Source organism: Cuculus canorus, chromosome 18, assembly GCF_017976375.1.
Source record: "Cuculus canorus isolate bCucCan1 chromosome 18, bCucCan1.pri, whole genome shotgun sequence".
In the NCBI taxonomy this organism is placed as follows: Eukaryota; Metazoa; Chordata; class Aves; order Cuculiformes; family Cuculidae; genus Cuculus; species Cuculus canorus.
Window position 1 is genome coordinate 9,589,527 of NC_071418.1, and position 25,402 is coordinate 9,614,928.

The 25,402-nt window shown below is 43.9% G+C and overlaps 1 protein-coding gene across 2 annotated transcripts in view; it reads right to left on the minus strand.

Annotated features, from left to right (window-relative positions):
* Positions 1-25,402, minus strand: part of MYH10 (myosin heavy chain 10) — a 92,156-nt gene that overhangs the window by 62,270 nt on the left and 4,484 nt on the right. For both annotated transcript variants that reach the window (XM_054083146.1, XM_054083145.1), the window contains exon 3: positions 15,019-15,175. In XM_054083146.1, coding sequence (XP_053939121.1) covers positions 15,019-15,175 — 157 coding nt within the window. The remainder of the gene's footprint in view (positions 1-15,018; positions 15,176-25,402) is intronic.

Genomic DNA, 25,402 nt, shown 5'->3' on the forward strand with positions numbered 1-25,402 from the left:
AAATTATGCAGTGTATGAATGAAAACAAAAATTTGATTTTCTGCTTACAAAATAAGCTTTTTATAGACCAGTATGTCCTTTTGAACAGAATAATCTGGAAGCATATAGGCAATACAGCCCAACTTCGGCTGAAGCTCCCTCACTGCTGTGATTCAACTTGGGCTGCCATTGCTGTCTCTGCCCAGCTTCCCCACTCCATTCCTCCCTCGGACCAGCAGCCAGCTGGGCAGATGCATGTGATACCAGCTCTGTAACTGAGGGATCTAACATTTTGGTTTCAAACAGATCAGCTCCCTGCTCAAGTTTAAGGCAGCCATACAAACACTGGAATTAGTGCATGGACAGGGAGAAAACCACCTCCTTTACCAGCTACCCATACTCTGTTCACCCTAGAGCTGCTGCAAGAGCACACTCCCTGGCTCCACTCCCAATAGGATACCTGCTACCAGCAGGAGGTGCCTCCCCAGCAGGCATTCATACACCTACAATGCACCCACCAGCAAGGGACTAACTTATGCTATATCCAGCTGTATATTTAACATCTGGAAGCATCAGACAAAGCATTTCATTCACTCCTGCTCTCATCCTTCTTTTGCTTCCACTCAAAGGGAGACTCTCACACCCCAGGAATCGAGAGCTGTGTTTAACACCCACTGTGAGAGCTGGAAGACACCTCAGGATGCAAGAAGCAGCATCCACATGAGGAAAACCCAGCTGGGAAGAGAGGCCAAGGCAAATCCCCAGTCTGAAAAGGACACAAAGAATCTCAGTCCCGTAAGCCATTTTTCCCTACACTCTTAAACCTCCTTTGCTTTCATCTTCCCAGGGAATGTACACTGGGCACAGCAGCTGGCAGCTACTCAAACCAACATGTTGCCACGTTTGCTTGTTAGAAAAACCAGTGAGAATAGATTCCAACGTTTACTATGAATGTATAGTAAAATACATGGAGTTCTGACAGTCAGAATATAAAACATTTTGCACTCCATCCCTTCCCTCGTCAAACTATGGAAGGATTTCCCCCCAACAAACGGATCAGATTTAACAAGCCCCCATGAACTCTGGGAAGGCTCCAGATGTGCATTAAACGCATTTGTTGGGTAATCGGTTAGGGTAGGATGTTTGAAAAGTTAGAGCTCAAAGCCTGTCTGCAAAAGAATTACTGTATTTTGACAAAGCAGCTTTTCTTAAAAGCAGGGCTTAGTTCCGCTTTGGTCACGCTACAGTCATTCATAAATTGATACAAGATAATCAAACAGAAAGGAAGGATGTGCCTAAAAGCTGCCTATTGAAACTCAAAGGCAGTTGCATCGCAAGTATGGACATGGTAGCAGAACAGAGCTGAGAGGTAAGGGAATGCCCACCCTCCACACCTGCCTCTGCTCCAACTGCCCTTACAGTATCAGTATTGCAAACACCTAGACCTGCCATTATCCCTCACCATTTGACTCCAAGTGAATGGAAGAAGCCACCTGGAGCCATTCCACACAGTGAGCTGCCCAAATAGAAGTCACTGTTTGAGCTCAACACAAACATGCAAATTTATTAACACAATTTCACAGCTGTAGTACCCGTTTTCACATTTCAGGCAGCTCTGATCGCTTTGACACAAACAGTGTTTGCTGTTAAACACAGTAAATTCCACACAAACACTGCCAGCCTTGCTATCCTGCCACCCTCACTATAAACATTTCCCCTTCGGCATCTTGCCTTTACTTAGGTAAGGACATGAAATACATGTGCCAAGATACAAAGGTCAGTTTTAGAGAAGAAGCAAAAAAGGATGTGAGCGAGTATTAACCTGCTTTCCTGACCCCAGCCGAAGAAAAAGCCAGTGGCTGCTACAGATCCAGCCACTGACCAGCAGGAAGTTAGAAAGGGGCACTTCTTTGCAGGCACATGAAGGGTTGTCCTTCCTAAAAACCTCCACAGAAGACTCTTGGGGATCCCTCATTTGGATACAGCCTTTCCTTTCTTTCTTTCTCCAAAGCATGCAACACCCACTTAGCAGTGATAAGATGCCAGCCTTCCTTTGTAGCTGGCATAATCAAAGCAGTTGATGCTTTTGTCAGGGTGGAAGAAGGCAGCTTCTCCAATATTTACCATAATGGGAGGAACTGCCTTTCCAAAACGAGGCAGTGGTAGAGGGGGGATTGAGGGTTCTTGTTTATTTTTAGGCAATATTTAATACTCAGGTGCCATAGGCCATACACCAAGCAAAGCCCGGTTCCCTGGTCGATAGCCTTGTTTGTTGTGGATGCCAGGCTTGGAAGAGCTGTGTGTATTTGCCCTCTGCTATAGGTGAACAGGCTCAAATATCAATCCAGCCAAGGACATTTGAAAACTGAATTCCTGACAAGGTTTGTGGAAATGGGTCACTGCCTGGAGGAAAGAGTCCTTCCCACCAGCAGAGATTTCTCTGCTGCCAGAGCATTCACAGGATCAGGTCCTAAACACTACACATGCTTTATGAAGCATGCAGGTGGTCTCACGGTCTGCCTCTCCTCCTTTCCAAGCCCTAGATAACTTCCTTTTTTCCCCTCTTTTCACTAAACCAAGTCCTACTGGACTGATAAGCCCAGGAAGAGATCCTGTTACAGGGCTGAAGCATGCCTTTATATTTGGTGTTTGTCTCTAAAATGTTGCCTAGCTACTCCATAAAGGATCACCCAGCACTTAACGCTATGACGGGCCTGGCGACAAACAACTCTAACAAGGTTAACAGTGGGACTGACAGGCACAAGTTTGTGTGTTGGGTACCTGCCCCACTGCAGGCCAAACATACCCCAGCATTTCTGCAAGAGCACCGTTTATCCTGCATTTCGCCTCTGCCTGCAGTTGTACAATGATATTTGCTGTGCACAGCTTAGTCCTTTGCTCTTCAACATACATTCTGCAGCTTCACAGAGAGACAATGACAGCTCACAGGAATACAGACAGCATTTCACAAACAGCAACCCCTTAAACAGTCAAGGGAACTCTTCAGAAAGCATGGAATGCGCTAGCACTAAAGCTGACATTTCAAGTTATAATCCCTAAAGTTAATCAAGCCAGAACTATTTAAGGAAGCTGAACCCAAAGCATTTGATGCGATGCATCCACTGCTGCTACAGGAGCTGGGCAGTATCACAGACGGTCACTCTGGGAGGTTTTGGGTGACTGAAAGGGAGGAGACATAACAGGTACCTCCAAGAAAGGTGAGCAGCATCATTGGACTGTCCTTCTAGAAGCTGGGAGGAACCCCTTGAGGTCAGAGATGATCAAGGACACTGGCGCTGTTTGGGGGAAATCACCTCTGTTGATGTAAGTTGAAACTGCATTTCTCTCTTCTTGCTTTGTCATTATCAGCTCACTCATCTGTTGGACGGCTTTCAGATCCAAGCCATGACCTGGCAGAAATTCTTTCTTTGCCCTAACACTAATTCATACACTAAGCAGTAAGACCAAACTCAGGCGCACTCCACTTCTCATAGGTATCCAGCGGTTTTTAGATTTAGTGTAATAACTCTTATCAGTTTTGCTTCCTCAGTGCTCAAACATTTTCCACAGAACAGTGACAGCCTCCAATGCTGGCTCAATCTGTGAGGAAGGACATCAGACCTTTCCCTTCAGCCCAACAGCATCCATTTCAAATACAAACACAACTGTGCTGGTTTACATCAACTCCCAACTCACAGCTTTGCCCGTTTACCCAGTTATCTCCTATATAGCACAACACAAGCCACAGCACCCTGCATCTCTGTGTCTCCTCTGCCTGGACCCTGGAGGAGCACGCTGTCAGGTTGCACTGGCACAAACCACTTCTGGCAGACTAGTGTTGCATTCTTGCCTCCGAGTCTTCAGCGAAGGCTGAGAAAGCGCCTCTTCACTGTGGGGTGGGGTCATGGATGCTGCTACAAGCATCACCTCTATAGGCGTTCCTGCTACTTGTGAAGTCAAAATAACAAAAGGTTTAAATATAAATACATATATTGTTCTATCCCTTATTCTAAAAGATGCAAGACTTGAGATAAATCATAGCAGCCACCCTTCAGTTTTGCTGGCTGATGGACTGCGAAGTACATGGAGTCAATTGTTTTGAAGCATAGCACAGGTCAGTCAAACCCACATCATGGTTTACCCTGGAACTTGTTGACGGTTAACCGTAGCACTGAACACAAGTGTTTGTTGCAAACTCCCTGACCACGCTCTTTATTCACTCGCCCACCTCCAGGCTGCTGCACAAGCACTCCAGAGCAGACACAGTGCCAGTGGCCAACATAGCACAGCACCATCTCACCCTGAAGAATAAGCCGCACTATGAATTTAGGCTATTTTAGAAGTCATGAGTTGGGTATTTGCACAATTGGCTTGAAATTACCCAAATTCCTTAATAAAAGACAGTGCCATTTGCTTTCAGAGCTACTAGACAGAGCTGAATCAGCACAAAAGGAGAAAGCAAATCGCTGTCAGACTGTGTCCTGCCCATTTAATGAAGCTGTGGGCAGCATCTCCATTACAGACCAGAGAGAATTGGAATGTTTTCAGTCCTCATTAAGTTTGAAGAGGCTCAAACATGGTTCATGTTTTCACTGGCAGTCTTTCACTACCTTTATTAACTATCATTAAGAAAAGCTTTAGTAAGTCTAACTTAGAAATTAAACCAGTTGCTACATTTGTGAGAAGTCATTAGGCAGCACATTCCTTCCCTAACAAACTCATCCAAACAGGTATGGATTTATAACAGGACTGGCAAACACTCCGATCTCTTAGGCAATACCACATTTATTTATTTAGCCTTTTGAAACAGGCAATGGCTACAACTGGAGATGAGCAGAGGTCACCAGCCAGCCTCCAGTCTGCAGAAAGACAAGAGAGAACTGCACAATCCCAAGGGTTGATCAACGCTGCAAGTGAGGGCCAAAATGTACAACCAGCTGATACATGAAGAAGGAACCAACTCTGACCACGAGAACCCTCCCAACACAACACATCATCAAGCCGGTGGGGCCAGCTACACCTTTTGGGACTGATTTACCACCCAAGGCAGTGCCTGGCTCTCACAGAAGCCCCTAATGCAACCTTGCCGAAGGGCAGGAGCAATCCATGAGGCAGCAACTCCTTCAACTGCTCCAACCAGAGCTGCAAGGACTCGCTCACTTACACTTACTGTCTGATGCGAAGAAGCAGTTCTTGGCCTTCCCGACTTGGAGCTCCCCAAGAGCTTACCTGATAGAAGTGAGAAGCCCTGAAATCTCCTGTACAGGCCTTTCCTCTGCTTACTTTTCAGTTTTCATTTGCATGGTGCTCAGAAGTAACCCAAGATGAGCAGTAATTGGCAGTCATAGGCTGGAAAAAGTTTATTTGGACTGCCGAGTACTCAACATAGCAGTGGTTTCTGTTCTCCTTTGACCCTGCTTAGGTTGTTCCCTTTCCCATGTAATTGGCTTTTGCCTAGACAAAGACCACACTGTCAGCCAAAACAATGATTCGAGGAGGTCCTTCAACTGCAATGTCTGCTGGTTAAGCTCACTCATTTAACTTCTGCTCTTCTTCTCAAATAAGCAAGCACAAGCCATTTAACAAGCCTGGCTATGAACTAGCTTTCACTCTTGTGGGTTTCCTCCTAAGCTGTTTCATTGTGCCTGAACTCCACAAGTCTGTAAAGATAGCAAGTGTGATAACAGTACATTACCAGTGTTTCCAACCTCAACATGACACAGTCAGTCACACCTGGGACAAGACACAGAGCCCCAGCCAACCACCCCATCCCAGGAAGGGCAGCCACACTACACTTACACCCACCATTAATTTCAGTACATTGCCTACAACAGCTGAACTAAAAAGCTGTGAGCATTTTTCTGATGGATGGTTTCTAAGACCCACCACAAGCCTTATGATGAGTATGCTTATCTGAGAATACTCCCAGAATCCCTGTACAGTTTTGACCACTCTATTCTTCAGCAGTGTAGTCAAGTTATTCCTTTTCACAATCACTGAGTACTATGAAAAGCTCTAAAACACTTCCACGTGAGAACAGGTAGAAACACTATTACAGTTTGAAGGGATGTTTCAGGAGACAAAAGCCCATGAGCTCCCACCACACCACATACCAAGCCACTGAGGCTGACTTCCAAGTGTGGGGAGGCACAGCCAACAGAGCAGATAAATGTGTCCCAGATACACGTGTGACTACAGCTAACATTGCGGGGGGAATGGGTGTCTCAAGTTAAGTAACATTAAAACCCTTCCCACAAAATGCCCACGTTACTGCTACTTTCTTCTATTTTAAACACAGATTTACTTTAGGTTTGAAGAGTTTTTAAAGAAGTTCAACAATTCAGAGGACAAACACCACACTTGTCCTACCTACTTGTGTCTAAATCACCACTAAGCTCTAAGTGAACCATCGCAGCATCAAAATTGAGATTGCACCACATAAACCTGTTCCTCAGCCTTTAAAGAAATATTCACAGGTGTATTCATATGTCCTAGACCCTAACTTCTTTAAGGTCAAAACAGCTTTTATTCAAGTGCACTTAAGCACACACAAACATTTTCTCTGCTATGCCATTTTTCTGAATGTGAGCATCAGGTATTCCTTACGCTATTTACAGGGGATAAATCCTCAAAACCTTCTTCTTGCTTTCCCTTGAGTGCACAGATCCAACACAAATGCTTGTTCTGGAAGTGCAAAGCACTAACTTTCACCTAATGGTTTCACTGTAATCACTGACAATTGAAGCAACCCTTCCCTACCAGAAATGCTCGTGAATTATCATTGGTCACAGAACAGCTTTGATTAGTGGCTTTTCCTATGTAGTTTTAAACTGCTTCCATCTAAAAATCCAGTGGAGATTACTAGGCACGGAGAGAGGAGGGGAGGAGAGGAACAAGGAAGAGCATCTCTCCACCAAGATTTCGCCACCCATTCTCAGCATCCAATACTCCCTTTTCTGCCAGCCTTAGTTTTTGATAAGAAGGGGATGTGACCTCATCTGGAGTATTGTGTCTGGTTCTGGAATCCTCAACATAAGAAGGATATGGAACTGTTGGAATGGGTACAGAGGAGGGCTACAAAGATGATCAAAGGGCTGGAGCACCTCTCATACCAGGACAGGATGAGAGAGTTGGGCTTGTTCAGCCTAGAGAAGAGAAGGCTCAGAGGAGACCTTAGAGCAACCTTCCAGTACCTGAAAGGGGCCTTCCAGTACCTGAAAGTAGGTATAAACTGGAGAGGGGCAAATTTAGACTAGACATAAGGAAGAATTTCTTCACCATGAGAGTGGTGATGCACTGGAACAGGTTGCCCAGGGAAGTTGTGGCTGCCCCATCCCTGCAGGTGTTCAAGGCCAGGCTGGATCAGGCCTTGGGCAGCCTGATCTGGTTGGGACACATCCCAATCCATGGCAGAGGGGTTGGAACTAGATGGCCTTTAAGGTCCTTTCCGACTCAAATTACCCTATTATTCTATGAAAAAAGAAGACTACAAGAAAGAAGAGGATAATTACTGAAGGACTTTTTGACCCAGAAGCTACTGTGAATTCATTCCTGCACTAAAGGCAACGTTTCCCTGTCTTTTGTGAAGAAAAAAACTCATCACTTAAATGTTTCATTTGAGACACCATGAAAAACTACTGCTTCAAAAAGAGACACAATGACATTTCACCAGTTGCCTCTTCTCAGCCAGCTTATCACTTCAGAGTAGTGAGAAAGAGGACTTATAGAGAGCACTCCAATAAAGACTAATTAATCTCTGTGCAGTCATAATAAACTCAGAGCTGTGCTACAATCTCAGCCATCTCCAGGCAGCTCCAGCAGATCCCTGCAATCCTACCACCCATGTGCCACACAGGGAGGCACCCACTAACCCATCCCACTCAACAACCCTCCCGTGTTCAGGAGACAGGGACTGTTTCCATTTAACCCAAAGGTACTTTTATTTGCACGTTACACAGTCAACTTAGAGCAAGGCAGACCACGTACAATCGGGATCAGTATGGCACTCCAACAACAGATAATGGAAGGACCAAAATCAGAGGCTACGGATGACACCCCACAACACTTTCCCAGTAGTCAGCAAGTCTCCCACAGTTTCCTGATCTGTTATCCTCAGAATTCACGTCCATGTATTTCTCAAGTGGCTTCCTGGACAAGCACAAGCCTTCAGCACCCACTATATTCTGAGGCACAAACTTCCACAGTTCAGCTACACTGTTAAAGAATTGCTTCTTTTTACTGTTTTGAAGATGTTTTTTGAAATTTCCAGCACTGACCCCTTGTTCTGCCATGGGAAGAGGTTGGGTAGGAAGGATCACTATTCCTTCTCCCTGTGCCACTCCATATTCAGATTTCTGTTCTATCGGACCTGAATTATCCTTTCCATGACAAATAGCTTTGTTAATTCCAGTTGTTTTTGAATGCCTTCCCGTCCAATTTCCTCCACGCCCAAAGTAGGGAAGGCCAGAGCTGCAAAAAGTGCTGATGATAAAATGTGTTATAAGTCTATGGCAAAGTGTTTCCTGCTTTGATCCCTCTTCCCATTACTCCTTGCTTTCTCTACTGGATTTATAACCACTGCTGACCTTGCATTTCCATTTCCACAGCTCTGCTCTGTTCCCTGCAGCTCCCACTCCAGCAATAACAGCTCCAGCACTGCTAACACCACCCATTCCACGCAGCACCACCACTGCACAGTGGTACACAAGGTATCTCACAGGCTAGTTTCACCTCCCATATACTCTGAGGTGCAGTTTTTCACATCAGGCCCTCAGTTTTGCTAGCATAGATAATATATGCCAAGTATCCCCCTACAATTTCTTTTCCAGGCAAGACATTTACAAACAAGAAAGATGACCACACTAAATGCAGGTTCCATGAGGCTACAGCAGTGACCCTGCCAAACAATAAAAAGCAAACAGTGGACAAAACTGATAAACCTTTAACCAGGTCTTTGCACATATGAAGGCCTTTCCTCATACTGCACTCATAAGAGACTCTGCTTAGAACTGCTAATCAAACTAGTTCTGTAAAGCCCCACAGGCTCTATCATTCAGTCTTCTCTGGTCCATACAGATTCATCCACAGATCCATGCATTTGCAAGGCCTGACCTCTCTTCAGAAAACCCATCCAGAGTCTCAATACATGATTATATGCATGCGTGTGCATGTCCCTGCAAAGGGTAGGTTTATACTCTGGAACAGTTTCTCCCAACGTGTTTGACACTGACCATGAGCGCACTGGTTTTCAGGTTCCCAGATCTGCACAGGAATCTTAGAGACAGCACCCACAGCTCACATCTGGTTTGTACCAGACATTCCTGTGCAGCACAGTTAAGTCTATCAGCTACTCCATCCCTGCGATTCAGAATTCGGTGCTTGCTGTTTGCTACTACCATCCTTGTACTTACTAGTGCTTCAGTTTGAGTGATTCCTGCATGTTTGCCTCAAAAGAGCATTCCCAGCCTGAGACCTCCCCCAAGCAACTTCATAGAAGACACACAGAAAGTGGTAGTCACATATTTTCCTGCTTTCTCCTGGGTGTTCCTTCTATGCATCATATGAAGACTTCGCCATCAGTCTGAAAAAGTCCTAGAATACATAATTTTAATGCCTTGGAGTACTCAAAAGCCATGAGCTTTTATCCACACCTTGCTTTCATGAAGCAGCAAAGCAGAGGCGCACTCTGAGTCACTGAGGAAGGTCCATGGAGTCTGTCAGGAGTTACCTGAGCAGCCAAACGCCCTAGAAGCATCGAGCATGCACAAGTTAAATTGATACACATCAAGACAAAACCAGGCAATTTGTGTTGGTGGTGTAGCCTTGGCTTAGTGAAAACAGAGTAGAACACCAGTAGCCCCTCACCATTTGCTAAGCAGTAAAAATTGCTTCCTTGCCAGAGAATAACAAATTAAAGTAAAGAGGAGGGGTGGTAAAAAGTAGCTACTGCAATTACTAGCAGTAGCAGTTACAGCATAGCTGAACTCAGTTCAACACCTCGAGGGACACAGACAGGACTGATGAAACCCAGGGACTGTGCGGTACACACACTCCCCAGCCTTGCGGTTACAGCACAAGGTGCTGTCAGGATGAGACCACAGTTCTTGTTGCACAAGCACTAACACCTTGATGTCATCTGAAGGCTAAAGCCAAGCAGAAATGAATTATCCATTTTGCAACTACATAGAAATAAATGGAGTTTAAATTAAACAAAAGCTTCAGAGTAGAAGAGGGTGCTGGCTGAGGAACAGGCACAAAATGATCCATCTCACAAACAATTTCAGAAGTTGGATGCAGTCAGTCTTCAATTCTTGTCTTGACACAATCACACTTCAATCACGAAGCCAGCTTGCACAGCAAGTTTTAAAATGAAAATCATCCTTAGGTGGTCAGAATATCAACCAAAAAGACCATGGAACTGGCTAACTTGGTGCAGCACTTCAGAGGCAGGGGAAAACAGCTGAAGCATCAAAGAAAGGAAGAATTCTGTATGGGACACCTCCCACTCTGGCTTCATTTTTAAACAGGAAAGAAAGTTACTCAAAAAATGTAAGTCAACCACTTCAAGTAACACTTCTAAGCAGCTGAGCCTTAAGAAAAGAGTTGTTTACTATAAATATCTTCACACCTAATTCAGCCTGTAACCTTGAGGGTGAACAACAGTAAAGAGCAGAAATCCAAACAGGGTTTGACATTGAGAAAGACAAAGGTGAGGAACTGCTGCCACAAACACTGCAGCATTAATGCTTTCCCAACAGAAACAAAAATGTGAAGGAAAATGCACAGTAGTGTACTACAAGCAAGTTGTGGAAACTAAGTTCATCTGAGTTTGTTCACTGTGTAGCCGCCATTGCTACCATTCAGAGATGGCCTAGCAAGGGGAGATAACTTAAATCATGACAATAACTTCACAGTCACCAATGCGCATGGATTTAATGCCAAGAGAAAGAAGAGCAAGGGGAAGGACATGAAATGTTGCACTATAGGTTCAACTGACAGAGGCAGTTCTCATTTTACTTCAAATTCAAAACCAACGAAGTGGTAGACTTTTTCAGTGTCATGGATTTCAGTTTCTTTTGCTTCATTTCTTGCTCCTAGAGTCTCTCCCCAGCATGCCATTCAGACCACTGTATATCACATCCCTATGGGTATACGGACAAATCTGGATGTTAATGCTATTGTCACCAAAGCATTTATATCGCACCCCAGCCTGACTATGCTAAAGTGAAAACATAAATCACAGCATAACAAAGTGACCAATAACCCCCCCACATTACATCTACCAAGCAGCCAGTTCTTCACTCGCCATCCTGTGCTTTGTAACTACTGCAAAAGCTTTGAGGAATCTTTTGGTATGTCAAAATGTAATGAACTATCAAGAATATTAATGGCACATTTAGCAGGTTCCTCCCTCAAATAACGTTTGTCAGCATTCCCGGGCTTTTTGGACTCAGAGCAATTTTTTCCTCTTCAATTTGAAGAGTTAATGGACCTTTAAAGAAAAGAGTTGTCATAAAATAGTTTCAATCCTTCTCTTCCCTATCTTAGGGTAGGGGCAAAGCAAACATCCCCAAAGGCAGGACTTAAATCAAGATTAACTAAAAATACCAATCAATATGATGTTTTTAAAGAGAGAAGCATTGCGGTTGAAGGCAGTGCTGGCTTCTCCAACACCAAGTGTCCATTTCGAGTATTACACTGTTTCCGATAAACCTTCTCTGCAACAGGATTAAAGGCAGTCCTAAAATATCAGCGCTAATTTAGTGCTCACTGAGATGTCCTCAGGGAAACAGGATAAAAAGGAAAGAGTAAGCATAATTATACACGAGTAATATCAGTAGGCCAGTCAGCCTTTGGCAATAAAAAGCAAATCAGTTTTCCTTAGTATTTCTTCCAAAACACTTTTAAGATTCAGTGGATAAAGAGGCCCAATAAAACAATGCCAGACTTCCTCTGGAAATGGGAGAATAAGAATGGGAGGGGGGAGAAGAGAAAGCCAAGGACGGTAAAAGCAGTAGAGATGTGTGCTAGCACTGCTTTCACAGTCAGGTCTAGTAAAACAAGGACTGTCACAGATGGACAATTTGACTTGCAGAACTCATTTCCTTAAAGGAAATTCCAGTCCCCGTCAGTCCCTGCTTCTGACCGCCTATTACGTCTAGCAGTGCAGAACACCACCAGCACGTCTTGCAAATTGTATTACCGAACAGAATTAAGGTCAATGTTGTCACAGGGATTAGGATACCAACTCCTTATGACCATGTCAACTGTCCGGCAGCCCTGGAAAGCTCAGTCTAGCATTCTTTTGTGAATAACACCAGCTCTAGCCCTACATGTTTATGCATTTGATTTCTGGCTAGGGCCGACCGATTTCAGTTGTCCAGAAGCCATTGGGCTCTGTGTACTCACTGCTCCAATGTAACATTAAGAAAATTAAGAGCAAGCACAGGAGAAATCCACTAAACCACCTGTGAGGCAATACTTACCCTCCTGCCACACTGCTTTGAACAGTAATTACAGGGGAGAGAGAGGGGAAATCCAGTATGTAAAGCTGAACTGCACGTTATTAGCTCTGAGGTCAGGGCACTGGGTAAGGAGTCTGTTCCTGAAAAGAAACCCTGACTGTCATAGCCAAAATGCACCCAACATCTTGCTTGTTTCTAAGTGTGAACACAGTCTTATTAATCTTTATTGCAAGTCTTGCAGAAAAGGCAACACTGATGAGATCCAGCAAGCAAGGTGGTTTGTTTTTACTCTCAAAACTTGCCCCAAATTCCTCATGTCCCACAGCAGCACAAGAACTGAGCTGTTCAGATGCAGTACTAGACCACTGAAAATGATTCCGCACCCCCCTCCTTTTGTGACAGCTCACACCAGTTCAACACATCTCTCCAGAGAACACTATTCCCTCTCCAAAAGGGCAGACTGGACTTCTGGAACATTCTACGTTTCATAGCTCTTCCCTCCCTGCCCCTTTGCCCTCTGTGTTTAACCAGCACTAAGAATTTCAGCCTATTCTCCTCCCGACTGAAGGGCATTGAGCGCTGCTGACCTACAAGGCCGTCCTAAGCATGGAATTCCTCAGGGGAAGGACAGAGCAGCAGGCCGATGACTGGCTGTCAGGAACACTTCCACACAACCAAGTTTCCTTGGTTAAATATTTGCCCAGCACAAAACTCCTCATGCCTTTTCTTGTTACTTATCCTGGCAAAGCAACTGTGAAGGCAAACCATCAATGAGGAGCTCACGGGCTGATGGCAATCACTGGATAAGACAAATAGGGAGCAGCTTCATACAGGTGAAGGGCACTAAGAACAGATTTAGTTACCTTGAAGTTATTCCCTAATAAATGGATCCTTTCACATAGTTTGCATGTATTCTTATTTCAATCTATGGCTTCAGTCTTTCAAGAAAGAAAAATTCAGACTGTCAAAATTAAGAAAGCAAGTACAGACACAAACAGAGATTTGATAGAACATATGAATGTCCAAATATCAGTATGGAAAGAAAACAAGATTGTTGCCCAACATACACCATTATGAGATATTCTTTCATTTTGCCTTCCAAAAATAGTACAATTTGTACATATAGCAAGATCTCCTGAGATCTAAACCATTACCAGCACAGTACGTGCACAAAATGTAGAGCACCGGGGATGTGATAACTGCTGACATTGACTTACTTTGTTAGAGGACTTTTTTGAAGTTTGAGACAATTTCAAAGGATATGGTGCTTTTGGAGTGGAAGCCCATATTCAGAAACCACCCAAGACTGCTGGGAATAAACTCCTTAAATAATCTTAGTCTGTCCTATTATTGCATAGATACTTGTTCTTCCAAGCCCTCTGATCTGAGCTGTTGGAGGCTTTTGTTCTGATCAAGAGGTGGCTGTTTTCCTTTCATGCAAATGGCTGAGAATAGCCCTAAATACCCACTGAGAAGCCTGACAGATCTAGGTGACCTCAACTGGCTGCTCCTCCACTGCCGGCCCCTGCATTGCCCTGCTCAGTGGTGACAGCAGAGCTTCTGCACAGGCAAAAGAGCACTCAGCCACCCAGCAACCTGTGGTTTATTATTAAGCAGCCCTAAAGACAAAGGCACAACTGCAGAAACGTGACTTGCAGTAATTTAAAGACAGGAAATGTCTTTTAAAAAAAGACTTGCATTCAAACGGTTGTTAAACCTGATCAGAGAACCAGTCTTTGCTTAATTTATGTTAAGTCAAACAGCTTTTAACCTACTTCCAGGACATCCATACCAGGTCTACAGCAGAAAATATGGTCATACAAACCAGTACTGGCTAGTACGAGCTGTGTCTCCAGCGCACTGTGTCAGAAGGACAATTTTACCAGTTCAACAGCCTGTCTTTATTTCAACACACTTAAATAATGTCAGATTCATAGGTGTCAAAATTTTAGCTTTAAGGCCATACTGGACAAACAAAAGGCATCTGCCCACCACAAATTTACTCAATTTTACTGCAGACATGACCTGCACCAGTTCAGGCAGTGGAATTCAAGGCCCAGTATTTCCCTGACCTCCCTGTGAACTCAAACACACCATTGTTTCATTGTCACCTCAGATTATGGGTCAGATGTCAAAACGCCAATACTTTTATAGAATTAGAGATAACTCAGTAACACACTTCACCTCTCCCTTTACAATCACACTTTGCCGCTCCCACCTCGTTCAAAGCCACTGCACTAACAGCTTTGGACATTAATCTTATTCCTTTAAGAAAAAGGTATTTCTGATACCCTATTCAGTGTCACCAGTTGGCACCACACACTTCCTACCAGTGTTGGTTTGCTTCTCTGCCTCACTAAGACAGACAAATATGCCAACAGGGATCAATCTCCAAGTTATTTCTATTCTGAAAGTTTAAGGTTCTAACTAAGAAAGCTTTTTTCCTCACTAAGTACTAGGAAAAGATTTGGATGGTGTTAGAAATTGCTATGTACCTGGATAATGAAGCTCCTGAGTTTTAGGTACATTACAAAAATGTCAGCTAACGGTTCAGTAACATTGAACTAACTCTTACCTTGGAGCATGCATCGATATGCAGATTCAGATATTGCATAGATGTGCGGTGGCATTTCATGGCGCTTCTTCCCTCTGTACATCTCAATGATGTTTTCCGAGTAAATCGGGAGGTTCTTGTAAGGGTTTATAACTACGCAGAACAGCCCTGAATAGGTCTTAAAAAGAAATAAATGTTTCTGTTAGGAGACAGTTATTGCAAAGGAACAATAAAGAACTGAAAAATATTACAGAACCAGTGAAAAAAGATACCTTAGCACAGAATTGAGGTTAAGCAATTCATAGTACATGCTACATTCAAATTATTGGTTTCCAGTTCTCTTAAGAGGCTCTTTTATTAGCTTTAACTATCTGCTTAAACTTAATGTAAGTAAATACGTGAGTGTTTAAATGTAAGTAACTTAATGTGAGTAAATACGGAGCAGAGGATCTGATCTCTTTCCTACAGATATTTAAATCTCCCTTTCATTTGCCAAGTTACAGGATTTATGAGCACCTTTTGATGTTCAACTCCTTCAGTAAAATGTGCAAAGCTGTTTTCTTTGTTTTTGAAGACTTGATACTCACAGTTACTCTAGTAAATAATTTGGGTAAGGAAAAAGTCTCTTTCCAACCACCACTATTTCTGCTGTCCTACTATCTTCTCATGCATCTTCCCTGCTTATCAGTCTCTCTCAATCCCAAAGCAGTCTCCTCTTGGAGTGTCACTCCCTGCCGGGTCCCACTCCAGCCGACAGCGAACCTTGCAGCCAGCCCTGCACATGACACTTCACACTATGCTTTAGAGCTGGTCAGGAACAGAAGTTACCAACACTGCTACAACATCAAGAAACCTAAGCACAAATTTAACACTGCTCATTTCATTGATTCTTATTGAGGCATTTTCAGTTTTGCCAAATAAATGCCTCAAGTTTTAGCAAACTGAATACACATCACAAGCATACACACAGGGTCACATTCCCCAAGTGACAGATCAGACTACTTCAAGGCAGTCCAACCTCTGCTCCATAGAAGCTATTGAGAATGGATTTATCCTAGAAATATAGACAGGAGACAAAAATCAGCCCCCTGTATGTTGTTATCTAGGAGGGACAGATAGGCTGGATGGATTGGCTGTATGGGCTTGACCAGGGAATCAACGATTAAGCTCAGTTTTGGACCAGGCAAAAAACCTAATTCATGGCATTTCCCTGAACCAAAGCACGTGGATGGCTCATTTGAGATTGGCTAAATAGATGGGTTTTAAGTACAACCTCTCCATTCACTTTATCCCATAGCATGCTTTGTAAGTGCACCGAGTCATTAACACCATTCACATCTTCACTGGCACAGGAATGTCAGCAAGAGACCAGTTTTCTCTTGACAGAGCCAGGGGGTATCTTCTTAAGATCAGAAAAACCGTTTTTTCTACCTTTGCAGGCGGAGAGGAAAGAAGGAATGGAGACAACAGACAGCATTAACAACTGCTGAGAGCCTGCAGTATTAAGCCAGTAACTGACAATTCTTAGATTCCAAAATTATTCCTGCTACACTTGTCTGAACAGAGTAGCTGAAATTCCTCATCTGTCTTCTTTTTTTAATATATAAAAGAGTTTATTGAAGGAAAAGGTGCCCTGTTCTTTCTACATCTACAGGCGTTGCTTGGAAAGGCAGACAAAGCGATCTCTGAATTGACTCAAGAACTCCATTGGTAAAGAAAAGGAACTTGGTTTTATGCCAAACACCCTGACATAAGGACATCATATGTCCTGCTAGGAAAACAATCCCTCTGCTTTGGTCAGATCCACTGGCTGATAAGTAGTGCAAGTGCCTTACCCAGCCCAACATCTTTGGTAATAAGGTATTTATTTCTCAGGAGAAAAGAAGCAGATTTTATCAGTCAACTGACCCAAGCATAAAGAACAACTTAACATAAGCACAGGTCTGTTGGCAAGTGGGCAGCTCCTCCTCAGCCTTGTGTTCCTACCATGATCCTTCCTGCCAGCATCAGCACCTACGCAGGTAAATGTCAAACAGAACTGGTTGGTAACAGGATTAGTTCCCTGTCCAAACTCATTCATGGCCACTACTCACTAAGGGACAGGAATGGCAGGATAGTTATTAGCATGGTACAGCTGACCAAGGAGCCAATTAATTGATAAATACTGGATCTGTGTTCCTAGCCAGCTGCCTTCCCTGTTGTGCTCAGCCAAGGTCATCCACATCCTTCTGTAACTACTACAGGTGACATGAAGGAATCAAGAATTTCCAGCCTTCAAACCAGCCTAAGACAACAGGCAGACATTCACCAGACCCACTGGATGATCATCAGGTGGAAACAGCTGAGCAGTATCTCTGCCACCTTTCTCCACTACAGCCACATGTAATGAGAAACAGAATTGTTTATTGTTGATTGCAGATGAGATCTGGTCCTGAGCAAAAGAACACCCATAGCCAGTGCTCTTTTCTGGCCCTTTCCCAACACCTTCTCTCCAACCAGCACAATGCACAGATACTTGCTTTAAGCAGCAGACCTCTCTGCTTCAGGACAATTCTAGACTCTCATCCAGCAGCACCTCCGAGCCCTACTCTGGTTTTCACCCACCTGGCTCCAGAGACTTGCAGGTCACCTCCCCAGGCAGCTGATCATTATCCTCCTGGGGACAGGAGCACTCCAAACAGCACCCCATGGCAGAGGCACTGCTGTACACACTGGCTATACTGCTCTCTTGCAAGAGCAAGACTGCTATTGCTCTGCAAAGACATCTAACCCTTACCAGTTGTGCTGCTTCTAATGTTCACAGAGAAAAGGTTTTTTTCCCCCCCGGACAAACTGATCTGAGCAGTCAAAACCCAAAATCTTCAATGCTAGGACAGGAACAGTTGGTGGAGAATTATCCTCTCCTCCCCTCCTCCCCCCAGGTGCTGCAGCATCTTTGGTTTATTTCCCCAGTGCAGACAAGGAGTACATGTTATTGGTGTTTAGCTACATAAAGAATTAATAATTTAGAAAAAACAAATTTAACAATCCTTCAGACTGCTATGGAGGATACCTAACCTTGAAGCCTTTCTAGACCGTCTCTAGATGCAGTAATAGGATGGATTGGTCAATCCAGAGCAATCATAATAAGTGAAGTCCAACTAGATGCCTACTCAGGCCATACAGAAGACCACCAGGAAATACCTTGGACAAATGAAAATGAGTAATTGAAGAGGCTTTAAATTGAACAGGGCCAAATTAGAAGTCAAGAAGCATAAAAATGGCACAGGTTTGTGGCTGCCCCATCCCGGGAGGTGTTCAAGGCCAAGCTGCATGGGGCTTAGAGCAATCTGATCCAGTGGGAGGTGTCCCTGCCCATGGCACAGGGTGGAGCTAGATGGGCTTTTAAAGTCCCTTCCAGTCCCAACCATTCTACAACCCGATACAGCAGAATGAAGGATGTCAGATGGGCTTTCTGCATGCAAATCGAAGAAAGGAAAAGTAGGCTGAGATTGTTTAAACACCTTTCTATGAAAAAAATTTGCAAGAATTAATAGGAACACTACACACCTGCCTTACTCACAGATACTCTGCCTACGGATTACCACTGTGCCTGGAGCTCTCACACATGCCAGAGGGGCTGAGTGATCCTTTGTGCCTCCTCTCTTCTCTGCAGTACCCAGACTCTGCCCAAACGTCAAAATATCGGAGATACAGTTGGGATCAAGCACGGGAGAGCTACAGTAACTCACCAGCCTGGATGAAGAATCAGACTTCATTGATTTCTCAGCTGATAGGGGTACATACATATATCAAGAAGTTAATGTCAAATAAAGATACTTATTCACCTTGGGAAGATGGGATCAGATGCAAACAAGCCAGGTGCTTGGAACGCACCCATTTCTGCTTTAACCCAGGAATATGATCTAGACAACATCAACCCACAGCAATAAGACGTCAGAACGCGCACTTTCTAGGCAAGGTTCCAGTGACAGAGAGCAAAGCAGTGCTCTGACAGAGGTTTGTTATACAAACCCTCCTTTAGGACACTAATTGTGGAGCTTGAACGTTTCCACATGCTTGCAAGCCTTTACCCAGTAGTATATCATCTGGTAATTGGGATTTTGGTAACCTGTACCAGGTTGCAAAGTTCAGGTTCCTGGCCCTGCCCTATTTGAAAATGACTTTATATTCCTAGCAGTAAGCAACCTGGAAAGACATCTGTGTAAGGGCACCACTGGTAAAGACAGTGCACTATTTCCAGGTGAAAGCACATGGGAATTTAGGCTTTAAATCTGGAGTGCAGGCTCCAGAGCAAGAAATACTTTCAGGGCCTGTCTTCCATTTGAGCCTTCTCAATGTTTCTCTGTATGTACACATATGGTGATATCACTGTCAAAAGCCTTGTATTCCTCACATTAACAGTTCAGCTTCTCAGCTCTTGCATCAAGGAACACGCTGTTGTGACTGTTCGGTTGGTTTCTCCTGCCACAACATCAAAAGGTCTCTTTAAAGCATCGCTTCAGAGTGTGTTCACAACATGCAGGTAGATTTGGGGAATTTGTAACATCACCCAGGTATCCAAGCTCAATGTTTGTCTCCAGTTCTTCAAATATAGAAAGTGACAGATTTATTCTATTACTACATCAATAATTAAGCTGAAGGAAGCATCTAGACACCTCCCGTTATTACCTGCAACACAAACAAGCCGTTTCTAGTCTAGAAAGTAATGCATGGTTTATGCAGTATCCGGTATACTCATATGGTAGAGCACATTCTCCATAGTGATAAATGGCATCATCATAGCTTTTCTTATCTGGTTTCACTTCCCAAGGTTATGGACCTGCCTTCCACAGGCCAGGATCTGTGAAGTCCTCCGAGACTGATGTGGTTTTCTCATGTACAGTAATGCAATCCTGGATTCGAGCCTTAGGGAAAGGCAGGCAGCTCTTCAGTCTCCAAGAGGAGGAATGCAAAGCTGTGGCCTAGCAGGGAACATGCTCTCTGCTTCACAGGGCAGCTGATCCCCAGACACCATCACCTCCCTTCAGGGCAGAGGGCCCACACCACAGGCAGTCCCTGCACCACCACTCAAGGCCCCTGCTCCCTGGCCAGGGCACAGACAAAAAGCTGGAACACCGGAATTATCCCAGACATCTCTGTACAAGCCCAAACTGATAGATAATAAAAGATGAGTCCTGTTGGCACCCAAGAAGCTGGAGTCAAGGGTGCCTACAAGGCTGTAGAACCCCTGTGGAGTACCAAGAGCCTTGGCTCTGACAGATGGGAGACAAGAGCCACTGGTTGTTACTCAAGCCATCTGGGGAGTAAAACCTGTGCACTAGGAGGAGAATGGGAAAGAGCACAGCAGACACACAAGCTACTAAAGAAAACATACAGCCCAAACTCTAGAAGATGTGCCTATTGATGTCCTCTAACACTCTGCTAGTGTTAGCACTAAAGAGAGAACATTCACCAGAACTGGATTTTCTGTAGCCTCCAAGTTGTGTTTAAGGAAAGAAAACCCAACTTAGACCGCAGCATCAGCTGCACCCCTGCTCAGCTACCTCACAGGGACAGGCAGGCACAGTGTCACCGCCACCCAGCATCACTGCTTTGACCACAGCGGCTACCGAGACAAACATGATCCGAGGTTGCACCAGTGCCAGAAGAGTATTAATATCCTTTCACAGGCTCTGGATAGCTGCAGGTTGGAGCTTGACTGCCCTACAGAAGGCTTAGAACCAGCTACCTGTGACTTCTGATGCAGGCACACAGCTTAAGGGGTGGCTTGCAACACAGTACATTCCACTTAACATTCAAATGGGAGCCTATAAGCTGAACTACTGTACCTTTTGAGGCTGCTAATCTACCATTTTTTTAACAGGAACAGAGAATATATGACAAGAACATGCACTTTTTCATACTCCTGCCTACCTGAGGGCAAGGAGGGCATCGATTCATCTCCCTTAAATCCCTCTGACATTTCTAATAAAGTTAAACCCTACACAATTCTCTCAACTTGAGTCTTACAAAAACCAGAGTTAATTTAAAACAACTTCTTGTGCCAAAGCAGCCCTTACAATGCAAACCCCAGCACTTCTCCTGCCACACATCAGGGACATGATCAAGTGACTAGTTTGTGTTAAGAAAAAAGACAAAATTAAGAAAAATAACTATTTCTTACAGGTTCTTTTAATAGCAGTCTTCAATACTCAGTAATGGGAAACATTATCAACTGGACCAGCAGGAAAATTAAAGCACTTGGAACATAGAAGCTTATACAAAACCACAGATTGTTCTAGGTTACACACCAGCCTTGCAGGAGGCAGCAGCTCAAGAGAAAAAACTGCTTAAGAGAACTCCTTTAGTGCAGTTTTGTCAAGGGCTCCCACCCACAGCAGCCTCTGAAACTGGGGACTACAGCATATTTCTCATTCTTTCCCTCTTCTGCCCCAATAAAATGGAAAGTACATTAAAAAATGAAAATAGCACAGGGCTGCAGAGCAATTACAGAGGCAATACTTGCAATTATCAAAAGTTATCTGCTAAAGTATTTTTCATTGCACAATAGTACACGTGCTTTCTTCTTTGCTGTTAGAAAGAAACCCCAGTAAGCATATATATGGAGAGGAATAATTAGCAGCAATGTACCAAGAGCTCTCAGCCCCATAAACAGTTTCCAAGCTTTTTGAAAAAAGTCTTTGATAAAACGAAAAGTGGAGGAGTAGGCAGGAAGAAAACGCACAGCTCATTGGAGTCTGAGGGACTCTGAAGTTGAACCCAACACTTTCAACAAAAATGCTCCACCATAGTTTTGTCCTTCCTCCAGGACAGCAAAACCAGTCACACCTCTGTTGCCTTCACCCACAGCACATGTCTCCTGGCACATGTCCCCACCTGACAAACACAGGTCGTGGACTCCCCACCACCAGACAGCACTCAGGGAGCATCCCACACCCAGTCACACTGGCAAGAGGCCGCTGCGTACTGAAGACGGGTTACAGAAGTCAAGCATTTGAGAAACTCTATTAATTTTAATCCTTTTGACTGAATGAGGTCAGGAAGCAGTTAAGTAGTGATTGCAGTGATTTATGGGGGTATCAGTACACTACATATAATCAACTGTGGGCAATGGACTTCCCCTAAGAGGGCTGGGACTGCGACAGATGTAGCAAAAGCAGCATTTTTATAAATAGATTTTTATAAAGCTCATTGGATTTTGAATCTCAGTTTTTGATGCGGCTTAAAGACATGCTATGTTTGAGTGAGCAATTCCTTTACTCTATCTTACTGCACTCAGTATAGAAATAGGAACTTTTGAGGGCACAAGGCAGACTTCTGGTCCTGCGATTTATTTCGGTTAGAAAACCGAATCAAACTCTAACATTTGTAGACCACTGAGTAGACAAGGCATCAGTTACCCAGGAACTGCTCAGGTATTAGCCTGCACCTACCAGTCAGGCCCGTGATACAGCAATTCACAACTCAGATGTTAGCCTTTCCATACAAAATCAGCAAGATGTCTAACCTCTGCAGGATTCATACTACTAGCATTTGCTAGTGCACCAAGCAAGAAACCCACCTGAGTTTAACAAAATACTCCTGTTAACAAGACAAGCGTAAGGTTATGTTCTCACATTCATCAACAAAATACTTAGGAACACAAATATTTAAAATATGCTTTAAAAGGGAAATGGAAGCATCTTTCTTGCTTCTTTCTTCTTTCAGAAGAGTTTGACACAAAACCAGAGCTTTAAATTGCCTGAAAGATAGTTACCTAGCCTCAATAGGGAGCCATTAACAGTCATTACCTCACGCATTCCAGTTCCAGGCAGTGTCTCAAAATCAAGAACAAGGTGCTTTCTATTTAAGTAGAAATGAGGTACTCGCACTCCTGATCAATGCAATTAGCTGCATTTTGATTAAATGAGACACTTTTAATAGACTTAGAAATCTAAAATACTAGAAGTTCTATCCAGATTGGTGGCTAACAACCCACTGAAATGTTATTTCAAGTGATCAGAAACATTCTTGACCACTCTGCTTCCTGTACTCCCATAACTGGTATAGTACATGTCAAAAGTTATATTGAGTTAGAAAAGAATAGCTTTTCTTTCTCAAGTGATAGAAAAGGACTCTCAAACTGCACACTAACACTCTCTTCCATGTGCAGGGAAAATAAAATGGTAAAACCCAACTCAAATACTTTAAAAAAAAATACTGACATAGTTCTTTCTTTAGATCAGCCATGAGTCAAATTGCGCAGTAAATGAAGTAGAAGCCTGATTTTGAACAGAACTGACTTGCTTATGCATAAGCTTTCTGAATAGACACTGAAGATAAGTTATTGATACTGAAATGCAGAGAGATCAAGATGGAGAAGGTGCCTCTTCCTACACCAGAAACTCCCTTGCAGCTTTCAGACTCTGTTTGCAGCTCTTCATCAAAGCACTCAAGTACTCCTCCCCTCCATATGGTCAAGTGCAGCATCTGTCCTCTCAGCACTGTATTTTCAGCCTAAGTTCTCATTTATCACCTCCTCTACCACTCCCATTCCTTCCTACCAAAACTAGGGACCCATTGTAAGACTCTCCTTTTCCCTGGACTCCAGCTGAAGGAGACACTGTCACTGGGACAAAGTCACTTCTTTAGCTGGGCTTCACTCCCCTCGACAGCAAAGCAACACTGCAACCCTCTGAACTGCGAACAAAACAGCTGCTGAACCTCTGCAGCTTAAGCACAGCAGTTTAAAAAGCGAAGTCAGTCATCTCATATGTTCCGATGCCACGCAAGACAATGAAGAGTTTGGAAGCTGGTTCAGGAGAAACTCTGAACCTCACGAAGCAGTGATGAGCAGAATTACTGGAGCTGTAATATTGCCCATCACAGCTTGTCACAAAGCGTCAAGGCAACAATGGCATTGAGAAGCATTCAAGGCTGGTGGACTCTTCACATCCACATCCCAGGGACAGATTTTGTAGGATCACACTCAGTCATTGAGTGCTTAAAGAGAAAAGTATAAGTGCAGAAGACATAACAATAGATTTATCCATTCATAGGCGGTGATCAGATTTGCAAAGACAGCACAGCTTCTCTAGGAAATATTTTTTTCCATCTCCCACAACATGTGAATAATGCAACTTGGAGGCCAAGACCACACCACTTGGCAGACATTGGAAATGCTAAAAGTTCCAGAAACTCTTCACCATCCCTACTTAGATGTTACATGAAACTCTTCTTGATGAAATGAGCGTCAGGGTCCGGGTCATGCCCACTGGCAGTAGCCAACTTTAGTCAGCCCTCTCTGTTCCTCCAGCAGCGTCATCTTCAAGAGGTACATCATAGACCCATGACTAGCCCCGATGACCAAATCCCTTATCCTGCTTGTTTCCATTCTAGGGATTGAAAGGAAACGTATCTGCTTCAGTTGTATCTTTCATCTGCTTCCTAGAAAGGCAACACTATCCATTGTGATTTAAAGAAAACCATCTCCACCCGAACACCACCAGATATAATCAGTTTGGTTATTGTAAGAGCACTGTCTGGAAATCAAAGCATCTCTTTAACTGATTCTTGCCATGGCCAAACCACCATAATCCACCCCATCAGCTCAGTTAACTTTGGCTCTTTCCTCCACACCAAGCAAACATCAGCAGGGTAGACAGGCAATGACAATTGCTCCAGGCTGTGCCGGCAGCTGCCGCCACAGTGCTGCAGTCAAGGGGTCCAGGGACCCCTGATGGGGATTCCTACCAGAACTGCACTGAAATCCACACCAGCTCAAGGTCTCAAAGTTTCTCCCCATGACCTACTGATCTTTCCCAGCATTCAGCCTCCACTCTAACAGTACTCACAGCTGCTTTCCGCCCCCCGCCTTCCAAAAAGACATGCTGAGTTGTAATTTCAAAGAAGAAGTCGTTATTACAGCTGGATAGAAACATTATTCTTGGTAGCAGTAGCATCCTCTAGCAGTGTTCCCATAACTCAGGCCTCCAGTCAAGGCCAACAAATCCATTAGCTTCCTGATCCTAACCAACTTCCAGCCCAGGGCTGGGGGAGGTCACTAGCAATACACCAACGCGGTGATCTTCCTGTGTGACAGGAGAATATCAACACCAAGGAAATAAGCTTTAGTCTGCCTCAATAGTTAAAGAATGGAGACAGAAAGCACCTTTCTAGGAAGCAGAGGGTAAAGGGATAAAAACATGGAGTCCTTGGGCCAGAGCTTGCTTTGACATTTAAGGCCTTCGGGTTTTAACCTTCATAATGAAACATGGTTATATCAGTTATAATTAATTCCATAACAACCATCACTATGATTGATAAACATCCCAAACACTTTTGACCGATCAACTTGTTTACTTTTAATTTTCAATCCAGTCCTTACTAATTATCCAATTAGTTTACTTATAAGCTTGCAGGA